Genomic DNA, 19,150 nt, shown 5'->3' with positions numbered 1-19,150 from the left:
AAGTAGACTGGCCAATGACTGCATAAATATTAAGTGAACTAAATGTGTTCATGTGCTTTCCGAATCAGTCTTTCGTAAAAACATAGAGGATTTGTCATGATGTGAAATTAACTAAAATATTACTAGCAAAAAAGAAAAGTAATGGCGTTTGTGCATGTTTCCAGAACTGACGCAAACCTCATTGGACCTCATAGCAGTTGGAAAAAGTTCCAAATGAGAAATACTCTATGCATGGGAGAAATTTGGATTTTGTTTTATGGATAAAGACTAATATTTTTGTCTGGAACAAGATGATGCTCCTTCTGACTTCCAGTGCAAATAAAATACTACTTCAGTAGCAATACCGTTTCCTTTCATGGTATCAGGGTGCAAGCTGGAAATCCCCGGACTTGAAATGTAATAAATTGTCTGTCTTGAAATACCAGGCACACAGTATTACTGCACCTGAACCTCAAAGTCATAAGTCAGTTTACTGCCCCATAGTTAAGCCTTATTTAATTGAAAGATTTTAAGGGAAATTGTTTGTAATTGATTTGATTGCCTATTAAAGCCTGCTGTTTACAGGAATTGTTCCTACGTAACTGGATCAATGCATTTCATTTCCTAATGAGTATGAAATTCTTCAGGTATATGTCATACAGTATGTCTGTCTATTAGTTTATTCACAGCAGGTCTTAACCACTCTTGAAATGGTTAACATAAATGTGCACCCTGAGAGATACCTCACGGAATGTAAGCACCAGCTTTTTGCCTGATCAAGCCTGCCAGCAATCCTGTGTTGCCATAAACTGAGTTATGGCGACCCTTTTCAACAAATTGCTTGTGAGCTGACTGGGTAAGAATGCTCTATATCTTTTTGCGAGTAGGCTGCTGTCATGCTCGCACACTCGAAGGGACCTGTCTCGTAGAGAAACTGTCTAAATCAAGATTTAAATCAGCAAGCAGTGGCACAGACTGCCCTCCGTCATGCCAAAAAAGGTCTCCAAAGACAGTAAATCTCAGGTTGCCTCCTTGAAGATACAAACCAATGATGAAATGCAGACACATTGAATTTGCTGACGTATCTACCATTGTGTTGGCACTTCACATTCAAGTTTCATGACACTAACTGAATGCTTGAAATCAATCAAACACCATTTACCAAAAAAAAGTCAATCGCTGGTTTGCCATGCAAATTACAGCATTAGCATTCACTTCTGCAGGTCCCGTTTCAGTGGGATCATTTTGACAGCATTGGAAACAAAAATGGAATTAGAAGATTTCTGTGGTTGGGTTGAGGCCAGGGTTCTGAGGTTCTTCATGTGGACTCTGTATTGTGGTACACTCATGCAGGTCGTGGTATGTCTTCGTATGCTGAAGGAAGATTATTAAATCGCCTTTTCCCCTGCACAGTACCAACTTGGCTTGCCACTGGATGCCTTTTCGTTGACAGTAGAAGTTAGTACCAGGTACAGTCGCACACTTTGTTGTGTTGTCGTCTCTCTCTCTTTCGTTGTCTCTCTCAGTGTCACTTTTGTCTCGAGGCAAATTCGTCATCCTCGTTATCGTGCAGAGGTCCAGACTTTTGAAACCCGTTGGTCGCCTTTAACTTGAAAGCTGCATCATAATCATTTCTTTGTGTACTTTCCATGACGAGGGTGTGCGCAGGAAGCGCATAATGGCTGTTCTGAAGTGTAAGAGATGTTGCAAGATTAGAACAAGACCATACCTGTGCATTAGCCGCATCACTGTACAAGCCGCGGGGTTCAAAGCATGAGAATAAAGTAGTGGCTTGTACACTGGAAATTACGGTAAGTCACCACAAGCCACAGGCCACTATCCCATTTTGTGTAAACTGACCCTTTAATTATAGTTTAAATATTATATTATGCCAACCTTTGGGTGAACCAACGCAACCGGCATCTCTGATTTCCTGGAAGCACAACTTCTGCTGTGTTTCCTAGAAACACCCCATCACCGCTCCATTAGCTCTGACTGATTGGAATGGCAACATAAATGCATGTATACACACACAAACTGCACACTCTGAGGTCACCATTGACAATCTCCTGTGTGGGGCCGACTCTTTACCACCACTGGTGATCATTTTCTAAATCAATACAGCAGGCCAGCTGGACTGTGTTTGCTTGTATTAGCTACTAAGGATGGACAGTAATATGCTCAGCTTATAGCAGGCAAACTGATTAATACATTAAAGAGGTCACCGCGGCCTTACTTAGTAAGTCACGTCAGGGCTTCTACGAAAATGTACAGGTCCAAATGTATTTTTGGTGCCATCAAGTCTGCGAGGGGGGCTAATTGATGACGTCAAGGAATTTTGCAGCAAGTTGTTGCTGTTGCTCAGGTAGGTGATTGCATTCCAGCTCAGTTTGTTCAGTATTTATAAGGTCAATGGCTTATTTGTTAAAAAGCAGAACCTCATTGGAACCATCACCTGACCTGGACATTCATTAGCATTGCATCTAGCATCTTTGTCAAAATATCTCCTTTTCCAAGATGAATGCATAATGATTGCTTCTTGGCCATTAGTCTAAGACAGAATATGGATCTACAGCGTTCTGGGAAATGTATCCATGGATAATCAATAATGTTTAAGATACCCTTCTCTTTTAACCTTATCTAGTTACAGCAATGGACACATGTTGGCAATAACACCAAAAATGGTGGCTCACCAACCACTTAGATAGGTACAGACAAGGAAAGCAGTACTCTTCCTGACTGTTCCAATTCCTCTTTCAGGCATCAATTGAATGCAACTGAAAGCAAAACCAACAAAAACTCAATCCTGCAAAGGTGCATTTTATTTACATATTACCAGGGCATTTATTTACGCAGAGAGGACGAGGCGTTAATTGAAAGCACATATAGACAAACAACCATTCACACTCACATTCATCCCTATGGACAGTTTAGAGTCGCCAATTAACCTAGCATGCATGTTTCTGAAAGGTGGGAGGTACTCGGAGAAAACCCACGCGTGCACGGGGAGAACATTCAAACTCCACACAGAGATGCCCAACAGAGATTCAAACCCACTCCTCCCGATCTCCTGACTATGTGGCCAACATGCTAACCACTAGGCCACTGTGCGGCGGCATAAGAAAGTGGTAAGGAAAATGTAGCCACAACAGTTGCCGCAAATGTCGTCTGACCCAGCAATAATGTGGGACTGGCGGTTATTTGTGTTTGTAAACTGTGAACCCAGGGACTACAATATAGGAGACACAGTGGTCAATTGAATAGAGGTTTTAATGAGATTGCAATCAATCAATCAGTCAATCTACCGATCTGTCTGTCTGTCTACAGTATCTATCTATCTGTCTATCTATCTCACAATGTACGTCAACTACATTTTATTGCAGGACCATGACCACTTGTCTCTAGGCGGATGTCGTGGGGCTCAATCAAACTTCTTCATAACCCAATGAAATAAATTGGCATCCCCTGTACGCTTTCAATTCTGACAGAACCATTACTTTGTGTTAACTATAAAATACATATTAGAAGGAAAATCAGCATCTGCTCCGATGTTAGAGTGCCTTACCCTCAGTCAACCTCCCACCTCACTCCCTAAAAACCACAATCAGAATCCCTGTTTATCCAGCGGAGACTGGCACGCATTACTTGTCAAACATAAACACGGCAGTAATCGCTTTGTCTATTTTTCATATATGCAGCCAAGCAGTGAAGCGTCCATAGCCATATGGGCTCTTTGATTTTTTTTTTTTTTTTTGAGGGGATTCTGATGGGAGCAAACGCACGGCGGGGCCCTCGCTCTCTTTCGCCTCGAGCAGCTGAGGTCATACCTCCTATTTGTCTCATCTGTGAGCCCGTAGAAACCTCCCAGTCGAGGTTTTTCGTCAACGTCTTGACTTTGTCTGTGGCAAGACCCCTGCTGCTATTTTGTTCTCTGGCAGACATTTGAGTTCAAGCAAGGGGGACGCATGGTATAACCTTTTTACCTTTTGGTTTGCCAGAAGGGGATATTATATGACCAGTTGCACAACCCTGTTACCCATTCATCCTGCCCATTTGCTGAGTCTTCTATTGGGCAGAACACACAAATATACCCCAAATATACATTTGAAAGACTTTCTACAAGATTAAATGATGGGATTGAAGCCAGGGCTCTCAGGTTCATCATGTGGATTTTATTTTGCAGTACACATTGATGCTGGTCATGGTATGACTCGGGATGCACACTACCTGCTTGGCTTACCACATACATGAAATTAAGTCTCCAGCAGCCAAAAGCCAAGAGGGAATTAGATTATTGTATTCCATAGTCTCCACTTTGCTGCAGCCATCTGTTTTTCTTTCTGCCCTCAGTCTCATTTTGATAAGACGAAGTCTCCAGCAGCCACAAGCATAGAAGGAATTACAGTATTATCCTCCACAGTCTCCATTTTACTGCAGTGGTCGATTTTCTTGCTGCCCTTAGTCTCCTCTTGAATAAAATGTATCCCCTTTAAGTGAATTTTGTTCATATATTTTACATCTTTTCTATTGAAGGATTCCAGTTAAGGGAGACTGTTTTTCATTCGTTTTTCATTTCATTATTTATCTTTTCCGTATACTTTTTTTTGGACCTCTCCAGTCCCTTTTTATTCCTTCCTGCCCTCTCTTGTATGAAGCTCAGTTATGTCACTTTAATGCCTAATTGGTTCATCCTTAAAACCTACTTTTATTTTTTGGCTTTTAGCTCGGCGTGAGTTGTGTGGTCCTGCTGTGTCTAGTTTTGGTTTCACTTATCTTAGTTTAGTTTATTTTTACCTTTATTTTACCTATTTCTTTTATTTATTGATGATATTGTTGTTTAAAATGTTTTTGTTAGATTTACTAGATTTATTGTATTCATTTGCACTTTTTATTATTTATTGTTTGCTAGTTTGTGCAGCGCTTTGGAAACTGTGTGCTAAAAAATGTGCTATATAAATAAAGTGGATTGGATTGGATTGGATCCTTCTGGTCAGTACCATAACTCCCCACTACACAAAATCCTGCTGAAAATACCATTGGCATTGCTCCATTGACATGAAACAAGTGTGGAAATCAATAATGAATTCAGGGTTGTGCATGTCTCCTAAAAGAATTGTCTTCAAGCAGGCTGTCTGGCTTTTGGATATGTCATGGTGGACAAAAGAGTGTCTCCTCTTTGTTTTTTTAATGTTGAGTGCCTGGTACCCGGTGATAATGTTTCTACACAGTTCCGGTGTCCTATTTTTGTGACGGTGATCAAGCACATCTCCAAAGTCCAACCAGTTAGGAGCGTATAAATAACCGAGAGTCTCAATTGATCCAGCAGTGTGACAGGGGGAGCCAGAGTGCTTGCAAACTCCCCCTGAACTCTCTCTCCCGCTTTCGCTATCGTGCCTGTGGCTTTAAGGGAAGCCCTGACATTATATTTTACTGCTTTGACGCTCCTATTGGCATTTCACTGCCTTTTAGAGAATGACTGAGCTCCTTGCCTTTGATTTTCCTTTCAGCCGTTAATGAAGCAGCACAAGGGGACGCAAGGAGATGATGTCATCTCCTCATATCCCACCACCCCTCCCCTCCCTCGTCCGCCGCCGGCGTAGACAGACGACCACACAAACATAGAACGGAGGGGATGCTTTCACAACTCCATCATGAAAGTCACAGTGCATCTGTGATATCGCAGCGTAAGCTCCACAATGTTAGTGAAATGTTCCCGGCTTCCGGTAATTGGGAGCCGCGGAATTGAAAAGGTCCTTCTGTCTGCATGCGTTGAAGGACATTTCAGCTAGTTGACACGTGAATAATTTTAGGGAACATGCAAAGGAGAGTCATCCTATATAAAAAATGTGTGTGCTTGTGTGTGTGCTCAGATATGTGGAAGACGGCAAGGCGGGGTAGAGTAAGCCTAGATGGACAGGGAGTGCAAGTTCCAAGAGATAATTGCATTTCTCTCACCTGTTACCCTTTTGCAGGCCTTCAAGAGCGCCACGATGAGCTCATACTGGTGTGCCGGAAAGGGCGACGTCATTGATAACTGGTGTCGCTGTGACCTGAGTGCCTTCAGCAGAGACGGCCTGCCTAACTGCAGTCCCCTCAGGCAGCCGGTGTAAGTGTGAGGTGACACCGCGGCACCTTGGCATTCATGCACAAAAAGAGACATTTTCATGGATGCATGCACACACTTACTGTATGTCTGGAACCACCCCTGGGACACTTGAGGGGGAAAAAAGTTAGGGACGCAAGCACAGTTCCCAATGTTCTCATAGCTGTCAGTCAAGCCATTTCTCTGAAAGGAACATGTTCTTATTCAAGGTGTCCTAATGATACCCTTGAGATTTTGTGAATCACTGACTCCATCAAAGGGAAAAGAAACAGGAAGTCTCCTCCAAGCATCACAGTTTGGTGCATGAACTGAACTTAAATCAAAAATAGACAATTACTGTACACTATGTGAGACCAGTTTGCTTATCTTAAGTACTGTCTCCCCCTAGAAAAAAGTCTGAAAAAAACGGGTTTGTCTTACATCCGTGGTCTAGCGATTTATAAATGCAAACGAACAGGTGCCACCAAACACGTTCTCCCCAAGGGACTCAGAGCTTTTGTTCCGGTCACTCACACAAGTTGAGCAAGTTGGCAAAGCAGAAGCGTTCTCATTGCAATCTAACATCTATTTCACTGATATTGACTTGTCTTTTTTTTATTTTGTGTAAAAAATATTTTTTCCAAAAATGGGTCTGAATATACTATTTCATATATATATATATATATATATATATATATATATATATATATATATATATATATATATATATATATATATATAAGCAAACAGTCATTACAGTACAGTCATACCATGTTCATCACAGTTAATCGATTCAACACCCAACCATGATAAGTGAATTTCTGCGAAGTAGGCTTCCTTACTTACAAATTGAATATTTTCCTAGTTAGAGCATAGAAAACCTGTTTATGACCTTGTAAATAAAAAAGAGGTATTAGTACCCTCTAGACATGAAGTAACACCCAATAGCCACCTTTACACTCGTATTACCCATTATAGTAGGCATAAGAAGAGGAATAAGACATATAAGACATAACTAATACAGAATATACATGTAGACGCACGCATGTTAGCAATGGAAGAGTTCCTTGTTGTTTACTTTTTTACTTCCGGTTTCTGTACAGTACTTCCTGCGGTGGCTATTGTTTCATCAATGTAACATTACAGACACCTGATGACCAGTGTAGAATACTATATATGACATCATGTCTTTGAGTGCGTCTTATGAATGCCTTTTATTTGTATTTTACCTGATTTAGCCATTTTTATGCTTGAAGATGCTTAATTTATGTCGGGCTCATCATTTCTAATAGTAGGCTGTAATTAACCACAAAACACCAATGATTCATTAAGTAATATATTTTGAAAAACTGTGATCGAGTGCAATCGCGAGGGATGAGTGTATGAGAAAAAAACATCTTGTTAGTCTCCTTGTTTGTCTCGTATTTTTTTAACTTGATTTCAGACATTAACGTACACTTCATTTAGGTACCAACCATTTTTTTCTCCTCTTGTCCTGTCCAGCCATTAGGGCAGATAGTATTGTTGATCTAAATGCCCTTATGTGCTCAACAGATTTGCTCTGCCAGGGAAAAGTGTGAGATAGATTTCCTCTGTTATACAGAATTTATTTTACTTTGATGTTTTTTTGTTGTGCAAATTTGGAGGTGCCGGACCGGAGCAGGAGGGGATAGAGAAGAAGAGAAATGAAAACCGGGGACAAAAGGGGGACAATAAAAACAGAGACAAGGACAACAGCAACAACAACAATTGCACCAACAATAACAAAACAACAGAAACAAACAGGACTACATCAGCAAATGTCTGTGACGGCTATAAAGACCATGACGGAAAGGACAAAATAATATCAACAACCACAATGACAATACTGCATTGAAACAGTCGTACACATTAGTAGTAATAGTAGTAGTGAAATTATTAACTATGATAGTGAACAGAATGACAATAACTGTAATGCACACAATTATAATAACTATAATCATATTGTCAGACGGACTGCCTTCCAACCACTTTATGTGCACACACTCCAGCCGTTAGCAGTCTTATTCCATATAGACTCAACAAATATATCAGTGTTTTTGTTCCCGTCTTTCATCGTCTGAACTCAAAGTTTCAAAACTTTTTCTGCATACACAAAAGGCCTAGTTCTCTCAAATATCATTGACAAATTGTCTAAATCAGTGTTAGTGAGCACTTCTCCTTTGCCAAAGTAATAATCCATCCACTATATGATATGCCACATGTGTGGCATATCAAGATCCTGGTTAGACAGCATGATTATTGCACAGGTGTGCTTTAGGCTGGCCACAGTAAAAGGCCACTCCAAAATGTGCAGTTTTATCACACAGCACAATGCCACAGATATTGTGTGTTGAGGGAGCGTGCAATAGGCATGCTGACTGCAGGAATGTCCACCAGAGCTGTTGCCTAAGAATGAATGTTCATTTCTCAACCATAAGTCATCTCCAAAGGTGTTTCGGAGAATTTGGCAGTACATCCAACCGGCCTCGCAACCCCAGACCTTGTGTAACCACACCAGCCCAGGACCAATATTAAAAAAAATGCACATTTTGGAGTGGCCTTTTATTGCGGCCACCTGTCAATAATCATGCTGTCTAATCAGCATCGTGATATGCCACACCTGTGAGGTGGATGGATTATCTTGGTGAAGGAAAAGTGCTCATTATCACAGATTTAGACAGATTTTTGAACAATATTTGAGATAAATAGGCCTTTTGTGTCGATAGAAAAATTGTAAATCTTCGAGATCAGCTCTTGAAAAATAGGCGCAAAAACCAAAGTGTTGTGTTTATATTTTTGTTGAGTGTATAATTATTTTAAACATATAATGTGCATTTTGTTTTTGTCATGTGTCAAATTCCTACACTGCTTTTGTGCTCCGCCTCTTTTAGTTTACGCCTGGCCCCGTACCTGGAGCCGTCTAGCACAATGGTAGCCCTGGAGTGGTTGGATGTGGAGCCACTGATCGGAGGAAAAGTTTCTGACTACATCATCCAGCATAAACGCGTGGAGGACCCATCAGAGGCTGAGGTCTACACAGGTAGGATATAATAATCAACCTACAGTAGCTACAGACATGGAATACAGACAGGAAATAAGAGACATGCACTGTTGAATTTAAGTGTGAAGAAGATTGATCATTTGCAGCAAGATATCAAGACTGGCTATGGAATACAAGGAAATTAACACTTCATCTCTAAATGAAATAGAGCAACTGGTGCTTTTTGCTGTGTGTAACATGTTCTTTGCCAATTATTTCCTAATGATGAAGCATGAAGTTGTTTGAGTTGAAAGGTTTGACAAGATAATTGAATCGAGAAATGAAGCGGATCTTGGCGTACCGATTCAGCTTAAGATCCCAATGGGATGTTGTTCCAGATGCCACAAATGGTGCTGACCCCTGCTGCAGATTAACAAAAGTAGATATAGCTCTTACCAGGGACCGAGGTTTGAGTGGAAGGAAGGGGGTGATAGAAATGTAAGAATATTGGTGTGGAAGGAGTTGGCTTTAGTCATTGGGAAGTATGGACAGGCCATCCATCACCCCTGGGAGGAGTGCTGATGAAGCATGGGCCCCAGCAAGGTGGTTGGAAGGGGCAGATGGTGTGGGTGACTCATTCTGCTATGTGCCAGTCACTGCTATAAATCATGTCGTAGGAGACTGTGTAATACAGATTAGACATCTTTATCTTCATTTTTCGCCTTTTTTCCCCTTTCTTTTATATCCACCTGTTAGTCATGCCCGCCTTGTACTGTATAACCGCTCATCTTATGGAATTAATCTATGCATAAAAAGTATACATGATGACGTTTTAGAGCGCTCACGGACACCGCTGTTTTGGAGGAGGGCTTCATTTGGCAAAGGACTCCATCAAGATGCAGGTTGCCCGCAATTAATTATGCACAGCATCGCTACGCATGTGGGTGGCTTGCACTTTTAAGGGTAAATGCTGAAAAGCGCAGCTACTCAACGACGTTTTTGTTCGGACGGAGATTGCTGATACATACTTGGAATGGATCGCAGGGGAAGATTTATGAAATAATAGGGGCCTCTTAAAATGATGAGATCTTGTTCTGGGGACTCAGCAAATAATCATCCATAGTGTTGAGATGTATAATTTTCTCACACTTATACTGACTTATTTGGAAATTATTGGATTGGGAATGGACATTCTTCCTCCTGGCTGGTGTCTTCTTAAAGGATAACCGTGAAGGCGCTTCCTAGTAAAATGGAAGATGGCTTAGCGAAAACCGAACGATCTAGTCCAGCCAAGTTGGCGCTGCTCACCTTTAGGACACAAAGTTATCCAATCATCTCACACCTCTAGTCGTTTCCCCCTCAGTCGTTCTCATGCACACATTCTCCTGGCTAACCAACCTTCCACTGCTGGCCAACAAGCAGCTCTCGGTTTGGGGTTGAATGCTTTGCTCGAGGGCATCTTGGTGGTTTTCTGAAGTCCTGCATTTCTCCTTGTTCATATTTTCCAAGTATGTGTGAAAGTTTGAACCACTCTCTACACACACGCGAAAGGATTATTTGGTGCATTTATCTAAAACCATCGTGGTACGTCCTTGGTAGATGGACTGTCAATCACATGGCTGGCATAATAAGGTCAGTCCTGGTCTGTACTTATTTGCAGACGGTGTAATGTTCCAATGCAAGGCCTGAATCTTATAAATGCGCTTACGCATTAATTGAAAACATAATAATTTCAGAGAGGCTGGTATTTTTCAAATCTGAAAAGTCATTATATATAATAACTTCTTTTTTTAACTTTAACAATGTTTTGGAGTGCATGAAAAAGTGAAAAGGAAGAATGCAGCTCTCTATGATCACATGATTATTCATTAATGATGTTTGGGATTTGGATATGAATATGAAGTTTGTGGGATGATTCAGAGGCATTTTTTTTATTTTATCCACAAGCATATTGCACAACACAGCAGTCATAGAACCAATGTTGCTATAGCAGTAAGGAGCAAACTGCTCAGCCAGCATTAATATTGACCATCAGTTCTTTGCGGCACTAATTGGAGACCCCAGCAATTATTTGCTTTGGTAGACCACGTGCCCGGCCACAAAAATGGCCTCTGTGGTTAACTGGATAGTGATTACGGTATGTCTAAGAAGACTTTGGTGAATGATTGGTGAGAGTGGTTTGACATTGGGTCAGATACATGTGTTACTAACTAGATTTTTTTTTTACAGAACCTTCGATTTGGTAGCGAGGCCAAGTGATTTCCCACTCGGTACACATTGAAAGTGAGGGACAGGAGGTGTTTTTCATGTCAGGCGTCAGCTCGGTAAACAAAGACATCGCAAGCCAGTCTTTGGCAGTGGGAGTCATAGCTGACGATAGTGCCAAAGAGAACTTAGAGCCTGGAGACCCTCTTCCGTCATTGAAGTCCCCTGTTTCCTCCACTTTGCCTACCCAGTGAAACGAACAAATACAAGTGGATAAGACGGAAGTAGTGTGCTTGTCCAGTCGAGGACTGCAACAGTGCTATAATCGGGAACTATATACTATATACTAGATACTAAATATACTAAATATAAAATAATAATTCATGCTTTTCAAACCGTTCTTGTTGTCGCACTTTCTTTTAAACCAGTGATGTCCAAAGTGCGGCCCCTAAAACTGAGATACGTACCAAATGTGGTTATGGCTTACCCTTCCACTCCTAATGACAGCTGGGTGGCTATCTATTCTAGGACATGTTGTCATATCCATGTTGTCATATTTGCTATTGTTCCAGAACTGCCATTGGCTTCACTTATTGGTATTCCTAATTCTAATCAATCTGGATATGCATTTCCATCTAATGTCTGCTCTTACAAGCTGATGTTGGAAAAACGTATGAACAAACAAGCCAAGTGATACGGTACTACTACTTAAATTCATGGCAATACACATTTTTTTACATTTCCAGGTGCTCCAAGGTGTAACGTTCCTAGTAATGGGTTAGCTGGTGGGCCAAGCCTGTTAATATAAGGGTTTGGCAGAAATATCTTTGTCAATCATAACAGCAGCACCTGCATCCAGAGAATGGGATCCAACAGATAAAAGGCCTCCACTGAAGGCTAAGGCTACATCCGCATGGGTTGCCAAAATCAGAAAAAAAACATTGCTTCGGGTCGGTGTTTAGAAAGCAGCTGCGCACGTATATTGATACAAACATCAGAGCATGAGTCACGCAGTTGAGGTATGTGCACGGATTCTCTTTTTTTCAATGTCAGAGCTGTCTAGACTACAGTAGGAGAGGAAACTCTACCTGTCCTCAGGTGGTTGCATTTAAAGGTATATCAAGTGACATTCCGGAGTCTATAGTTTTATGTCATGGTTTCTTTGTTGATGTATCCCACGCTAATTAGTGTATGTTTTCGTAGATCATGTGCTTTTTCTCCCACATGGATTTAAGAGATTTAACAAGCCACTCTTTTGAGTCATGTTTTTTCATCTGTAACAGCTTCCTCCATGAATGGATGCAATCATCCTGTCCTTTGGATTCTTGCCTGCAAATGTTGCATTCTAAGCCAGCATCCCAAAAATGTTGCTAATGTGACTACCTCCTGTTTGATCTAAACTCCAGGATTTTTTTTCACTATCACTGGCTGCGCATTATCTGGCCCCGGGCTGCTGCATTGCGAAGCGGGGTGCACATCTGCATTGATCAGCACGGCGAACATAGCTTCGGCCAAATGTGTTCCCGTTTCATCCCAAGTCTGGACAAGTGTTGGCTATGAATGGGGAAAATAGTCCCCTCAACTTTGCATGCAGACACACAAATCCACTAAAAATGTTCCCAAAAGGAATGCATGGGAATAAATCTGGGATTTCTAAGATTCACATAACCGCAAGGAACACGATAAAGACCGCCTGATACAGAACACTGTCCCTACACCCATGAGTGGTCCATGAGTAACTGAGTGGTGGAATTTTTCTGGACTGTATTTTTGGACTTTGAACTTTAGAAGAATTTACCATTTCATTGACTTACCTAACATCCATGTTCTGATGGTTCACTGTATAGTCTAGTTGTGGCATTTTTTCCCCATATACGACTAAATTTCTACAAATTTTGCCAAGTCAATTAATCCCCATACAAACAAGCACTTCGGGTATACAGACAAGAAAAACCTCCCACAGAGTAAGACAGATAAACAAAACGGAGACTCTGCCTTCATGTCCGTGTTCAGCGTTGAATTGTAGCTGGATTACAGCCACAACAGTAGCCTGTGTTGTCATTATTATGATTATTATTGTTATGAATATTATAATTATTGCGCCTGTTGTGAGATCATTTAAACCTGCAATAAAAGCCTGTTCTGGCGATCAAGTCTGGTGCTAGTCTCACCAAACAATAACTGACACCTCAGTGACCAATGTAGAACACTACATTCACAATTTCAATGTGACTTCTTAATTTATTGTATTTTTTATTTCACTTCGGTCAGCCATTTTTCATGCTTGACAATGCTTAATTAGGTAGTACGTACAATTTGCTTAAATATGCATGTTTTGTTACTAGCAATAAGCCGCATTCAACAATGAAACAGCATGATCTATTAATTAATATGTGTTGGAAAAATCGTGATAGAGTGAAGCCGCGGAATTCGAACCATGACGTGGCGAGGGGCGACTGTATACAATGTTTGCCAACTGTTCTATACCGCCACAACCATGATCATCCCTCCCTCCCCGGGGTTGGTCCACAGAGAGGCTGTGCGACCATCTAGCTGGGAACAATCGACCCGTCCTTGCAGCAAAGTTGAAGGTGAGGACACTGTGACATGAGGCGGTCGTCATGCGCTTGCATTAAACCACTAAAGCAGGGAAAAAGGTACAGAGAGAGCAACTTACATGCTCAGATCTGTGGAAAGGCACGGTATTGTGCAGCACTTGGTAGCACTTTATAGCGCTACCAATTAAAACATGGTTGTCATACAGCTTCTTTTTCATAACATTGTCAAAAAAAAAATCACCACTTCTGGCGCCAGACATAGATTCGGTTCAGACAGAGAGGGATCACCTGTTCCTGCAAGTATAGCGAGAGGAGCACTGACTCACAGGGATGAAGTGCAGGTGAAGATGAGGTCACAGCAGATGGTAGTTGATCATCCCAAGTGCTGAATAAAAGCAAATGTAAAGGTGAGTTGTGATGGCATTTATAGTCTTCAAATATGATAACTCATTCCCCATTGGCATGTAAATTGCTGCTCTGTGTTTTCGCAGCAAGCGGTCTTGAGGGAGCATGGCGGGTATATGAAAAAGTGAAAGGACTCACAAACATGAGCTGTGTTTGAATAGTTAGCGCCGCTATGTCACCCTGTGCCTGTTTTCTCATGTGTTAAGGAAGGGTAGATAAGTCAACAGAAACCTGGCTCACAGTAAATTGTGTTCTGGAATGCTGATCATATTCCACAATTCTTTTTTTTTTTTTTACCAAATAAAATCATGTACTGTAAAGGGATTTTATTCATTCCCGAGTATAGTCGGCTGAGGTAGGCTCCAGTTTCTTGAAAAGGCACCAACTCCCTCAAACCCTGAACATGACAAACGGTATAGACAATGGATGGATTTTATTGTGAGGTATTTTTTTACCTATTTTCAACCGACTTTATTGCGATCACTCTTCGACCGTGATCACCACCACCTGCCATAATAGCAAGCAATAGAAATACTTCAAAAATGCCACATTGGAGACCCCGACGTGATCCAATGTGGCAGTTGAAAGTAACACGCAGTTTTGGTCTCTTTATTCTTCAGTCGCCAACAAGAGATTTAACGTCAAGACCGGAAATCTTTGTGCGCCCAAAACATAGTCCACAAACCGCGCCCCCGACCCAACAGCCAAATGGGTGAGAGGCATGCCCTCTAGTGTGTCATTTGAATGATAGACTTGCTATCCCGCAAACAGTATAGACAGCTGTGACGAAATTGCCTGCTGTTGTGAAAATAAGACACGCACGTTAAGGCTAATTAGTATGTTGTATGTATTAGATGTATTCAGCAGCTCACGTTGCGGTGTACGTTGTGCTCTTTTTAATTAAAAATATTGTTGACTTCTATTGCTTGACCATGTTGCAAATTTGCAGTACTGACCCAACACTGCCTTCCTTAACTGCATCTGTGGTATGTTATCGTAAAAAAGGGCATTTGCTTTGTTATTATCGTCGTTTTTGTTTTGTTTACTGAGCAGCGTGAACAGCGGGGCATGGATCATGTTTGGTGCTACTCCACAATAAATTACATTTACGGTGGTCATCATATCCCCTATCGCCACTTTGCCATCACTATACACTTGCATGTGCATTATTGTGACTTCTCAAGCGTATATTTCCTTAACGGGATGTTCAACCTTCACAGGACTGGGATTCTTAAGGCTCATCAGGCAGGCAACTACGAGGTAAAAGTATGAACAGTAGAGTACTGGAAATGGTTTCTAGTTCAACATGCTTCAAAGAAATATCTTCGGATGTTTTCTTCCTTACTACAGGACTAAGTTGGTGTTTCTGGTAATGCATTGCCTCACTGGGGTCTTACTAGATGGCCTCTAGATGGCAGAACAAGTCAGGGGCAGCCTCCACAGAGACACACTAATGTATTCATGGTATAGTCCACAGTTGCATGTCAAAGCAGCTTTGATATTGATGGTCAGATAATATGCATAGACCATACGACATCATGTCTGCAGTGGGAAGCGACAAAACCACACAAATCCAGCAAAGTCTGAACGTTATTGATATTTTAGGTGAGCCCTTTTAACCTGTGCTTTAAACCCCTCACTCAGTTTTCACATATGACCTCCTAAGGGCTGGCTTCATTGATTAAATCACAGTATCTAGGTCAAACGCTCCAGGTTTTAAAGGGGCTCTAAAACTTTGCAAATGCAGGGGAAGCACCTTATACGGTTACTGCCACTGCAGTTTGTTTTACAGTAAATTGCCTGTTATGTTTTGACTGCATGGGAATGATTAGTGGCTTACCTACTCCATAACGTCAGACGTCTTTATTTCCTGTCTCTCACGGTTAGTTCCCAAAGAAAAAAAAGGAAAGGTGCGAAAATCATTATGAAATGCGCCTAATAAAATGCTTAAATCGAAGGTACCTCGAAAAAGCTTCTGGGTTCTGTCATCACCTTTCTACATGCACATTGTTTTGTCAGCTGCTAATTCGGGTTGCCTTTAAATCACAGTTTTGCTGAGGTGACACGTTTATGTGCACTTGTGGGATTGCAACGACACACACGTGTACACGTTTAATGCTAATTAAAAAACCGTGAGTCCTTTTGTGTTGCATTACATCTGCATGACACCTGATTTTCTGGCACCGACAAGGCAGGACTGGGCTGGCGGTTGGAATATATGTGGCGGGGCGACTACAAGGATTGGTAGGGATGATAAAGTGTGAAGCGGTTGTATGAAAATGTCGAAAGGCACAGTCTGGTGGGAATAATGGGCGGGACAAAAGAGGCAGAGCAGAACTGGAGGGTACGCAGCAATGATGTCATCTGATATTTGCAAGGGCTAGAATTAAATAAGCTCTGCTTCTTTCGACTCCTTTTTGGACATGTTGAATTGAGCAAACATGCGATGTACTTCCATGTAACTTTGTTAAGCATGTTTGAAATCAACTATTACCAATATTTGCAAGAAAAAAACAGACTAGCCATTTGATATCTGGACCCTTTTTTTCACTTCTGGTTTCCTCCTTGCCCAGACATGCATGACATTTGGACCACTCCTTTAGTTTCCACTTGTGACATGTCTGCTGTGGTCATGTTCGGAGGTATCCCACTGCCCCCGGTTTATGTAAGAGCCCCGTCATTGGTTAAGACCCCCCCAGAATGTGTCGATAAGCCCTCATTCAAAGAGATTGAATTATATGGAGATAACCGGCGTCCTTGAGCATGGGTGCAGATAACAGATTGGAGTGACACAGCTGACTCTCTTTGTTTTGTTAATTAAAGATGACCTCATCGCTAAAAATGGATGCTGTGCACCTCCTCGTCACGAGCCTCGCCATCAGCAGATTGCAGATCGCAGGCAGGGGGCCAAGGGGTTTCTGCATTCCCTTCTCCCCCCCGTTTTCCTCACAAACTCATCGGTAGTCTTTTTTTCTCCACCTCTCTCACTGAATGATATATAATATATACAGTATATATAACTCACTATAGCGCATTTTTGTTACAGACAAGCTCCACTTTTTATTCATTACTGTTTGTTTTGGAGCAGTTACAACAACAGCGATGAAAGGAAAATCTTTGGAATGTGATAAATCACAGAGACAACTTATGGCGATCGATACAGAGTGCATTTAAGCATGCCATTGGCTTTGATTCATGTTGCTGTCCGGGACATTAATAGTCGTAAAGTAGAGTAGTCTTAGAGTTTCCTCAGGAAGATTTGTATAGAAACTATACGAATGATCTCAGTTAAATGATATGTTTTAGTTTGCTTTACCAGTTAAACAGTAGGCTTCTTTGCTCGGAAGTATGCACTTAGTTGCCAGTACGCCGGGCTATCCAAAAGCCCTGCAATAAATCCTTCCTAAGTGCGCAGATTTTAACGTGACTGAGATATTGTTGTCAGGTTCATCATAATTCCAGATGCTCCTGAAATCAGAAGTCTTGTTTCATTTCATTTTATAAGCTGTTTTTTTTAAAATAGTTATGTGAGAAAAAACACCCCATGTGGTGCCCTAATTTTTCCAGGCCGTGTGTGTGCGCATGTGTGTGTGTGTGTGTGTGTGTGTGTCAGCTACCTCTTCTACTCCTAAACCGCCGCATACAAACGAGTGAAAGATTGTCAAAACATACACCCCCACTGTGTTGCATGTGATATTATTTTTCTGACAAATACACCACGTGGTGGCGCTGTTAATAAACATCAAAGTTTTACCCCATACGTCGGATTGACTTGAAATTTCTCGCACAGCTCAATGCTCATAACACCCACTGTAACTTTCGGGTGTTTAACCGAATCACCTCACAATTTTAGCACACCTTTACGAGAACCGACAAGCACATTTCTGTAACATTTGAGCAAAATTGGTTGAAAAATATGTCCCCTGTTCTCGAACGAGGAGTTCAACGTAAAAATTGACAAAGGTGTGTGATCCATGAACTGACAAATAACAGTCCTGCTTCAGTTGGAACTGTTATTGTTATTGTTGTCCTTTTCATTTTGACATCATGATATCAAGACGACGCTTCGCAGTTGGTCAACAGGACCTCACCATTGAGAGGCTTCAAACAGGATGTTCTCACACGGAGTGCCACCAGAAAAGTTGTGCAAAAAGTACTGAAACATTGAACAGCTGGACATGTGCATTCAGAGGTTTCGAGAAAGTCAAGTCAATTTCAGCTGTAAAGGTTATAGTGGATTTCACTCGGAAGCTGAATATCCCTAATGTTTTATGAATAATGTATATCATTTTTTATGATTGTATGGTTGTTTTGCGCCAATACTGCTCAGAAAGCCACCAACAATGAAAACCATTCATCTGCTGTACCATTTATTTAGGGTTCGGCCAATCCTAGCTGTCATTTTTGGGGCATTGAATCAGTCACAGCTGAACTGTTCATGTTGTCTTAGAAGACGTTTCGCCTCTCATCACAGCGGGCCTATCTAGTCTGACTAGTGTTTGTCCTACCTAGTCTTTGAGCATGGCTTTGAAGTTCACCAAGCGTTGGATTGTTCACCCACTAACAGGGAACTTAAGCTGGGTTAGGACTGTCGTGAGACAGGTTAGTTTTACCCTACTGATGACGTGTTGTTGCAATAGTAATTCTGCGTTTTGACATGGTGGAAGTGTGTGTTAGCAAGGCTGCGTCACAGCAAAAAAGTCCCTGGTTTGATTCCGTCTTGGACCATTCTGAACACCCAACTTTGTGCCCTTTGTCTGGGTGGAATTTGGGCTTTCACCTGTACTTCAGGTTCCCCTACTAGGACTTTTCAAGTAATTTCCTTGATGAAGCTGACACAATATCTTGGTTCTCTGTGGCTGGTGGTCCCGTCAGTTATAAAGAATTATCCAAACAGTCCTCAACACCAAATACCTTTAA

General features: G+C 41.5%; 1 protein-coding gene across 4 annotated transcripts in view; it reads left to right on the top strand.

The window, feature by feature from the left end:
• Window positions 1-19,150, top strand: part of LOC129169966 (astrotactin-2-like) — a 286,350-nt gene that overhangs the window by 204,250 nt on the left and 62,950 nt on the right. For all 4 annotated transcript variants that reach the window (XM_054756998.1, XM_054756997.1, XM_054756996.1 and 1 more), the window contains exons 18-19: window positions 5,952-6,085; window positions 8,974-9,122. In XM_054756998.1, coding sequence (XP_054612973.1) covers window positions 5,952-6,085; window positions 8,974-9,122 — 283 coding nt within the window. The remainder of the gene's footprint in view (window positions 1-5,951; window positions 6,086-8,973; window positions 9,123-19,150) is intronic.

The sequence above is a fragment of the Dunckerocampus dactyliophorus genome, chromosome 17 (assembly GCF_027744805.1).
Source record: "Dunckerocampus dactyliophorus isolate RoL2022-P2 chromosome 17, RoL_Ddac_1.1, whole genome shotgun sequence".
Lineage (NCBI taxonomy): Eukaryota > Metazoa > Chordata > Actinopteri > Syngnathiformes > Syngnathidae > Dunckerocampus > Dunckerocampus dactyliophorus.
Note: the sequence above shows the minus strand (reverse complement) of the source record. Positions and strands in the feature narration are given on the sequence as shown.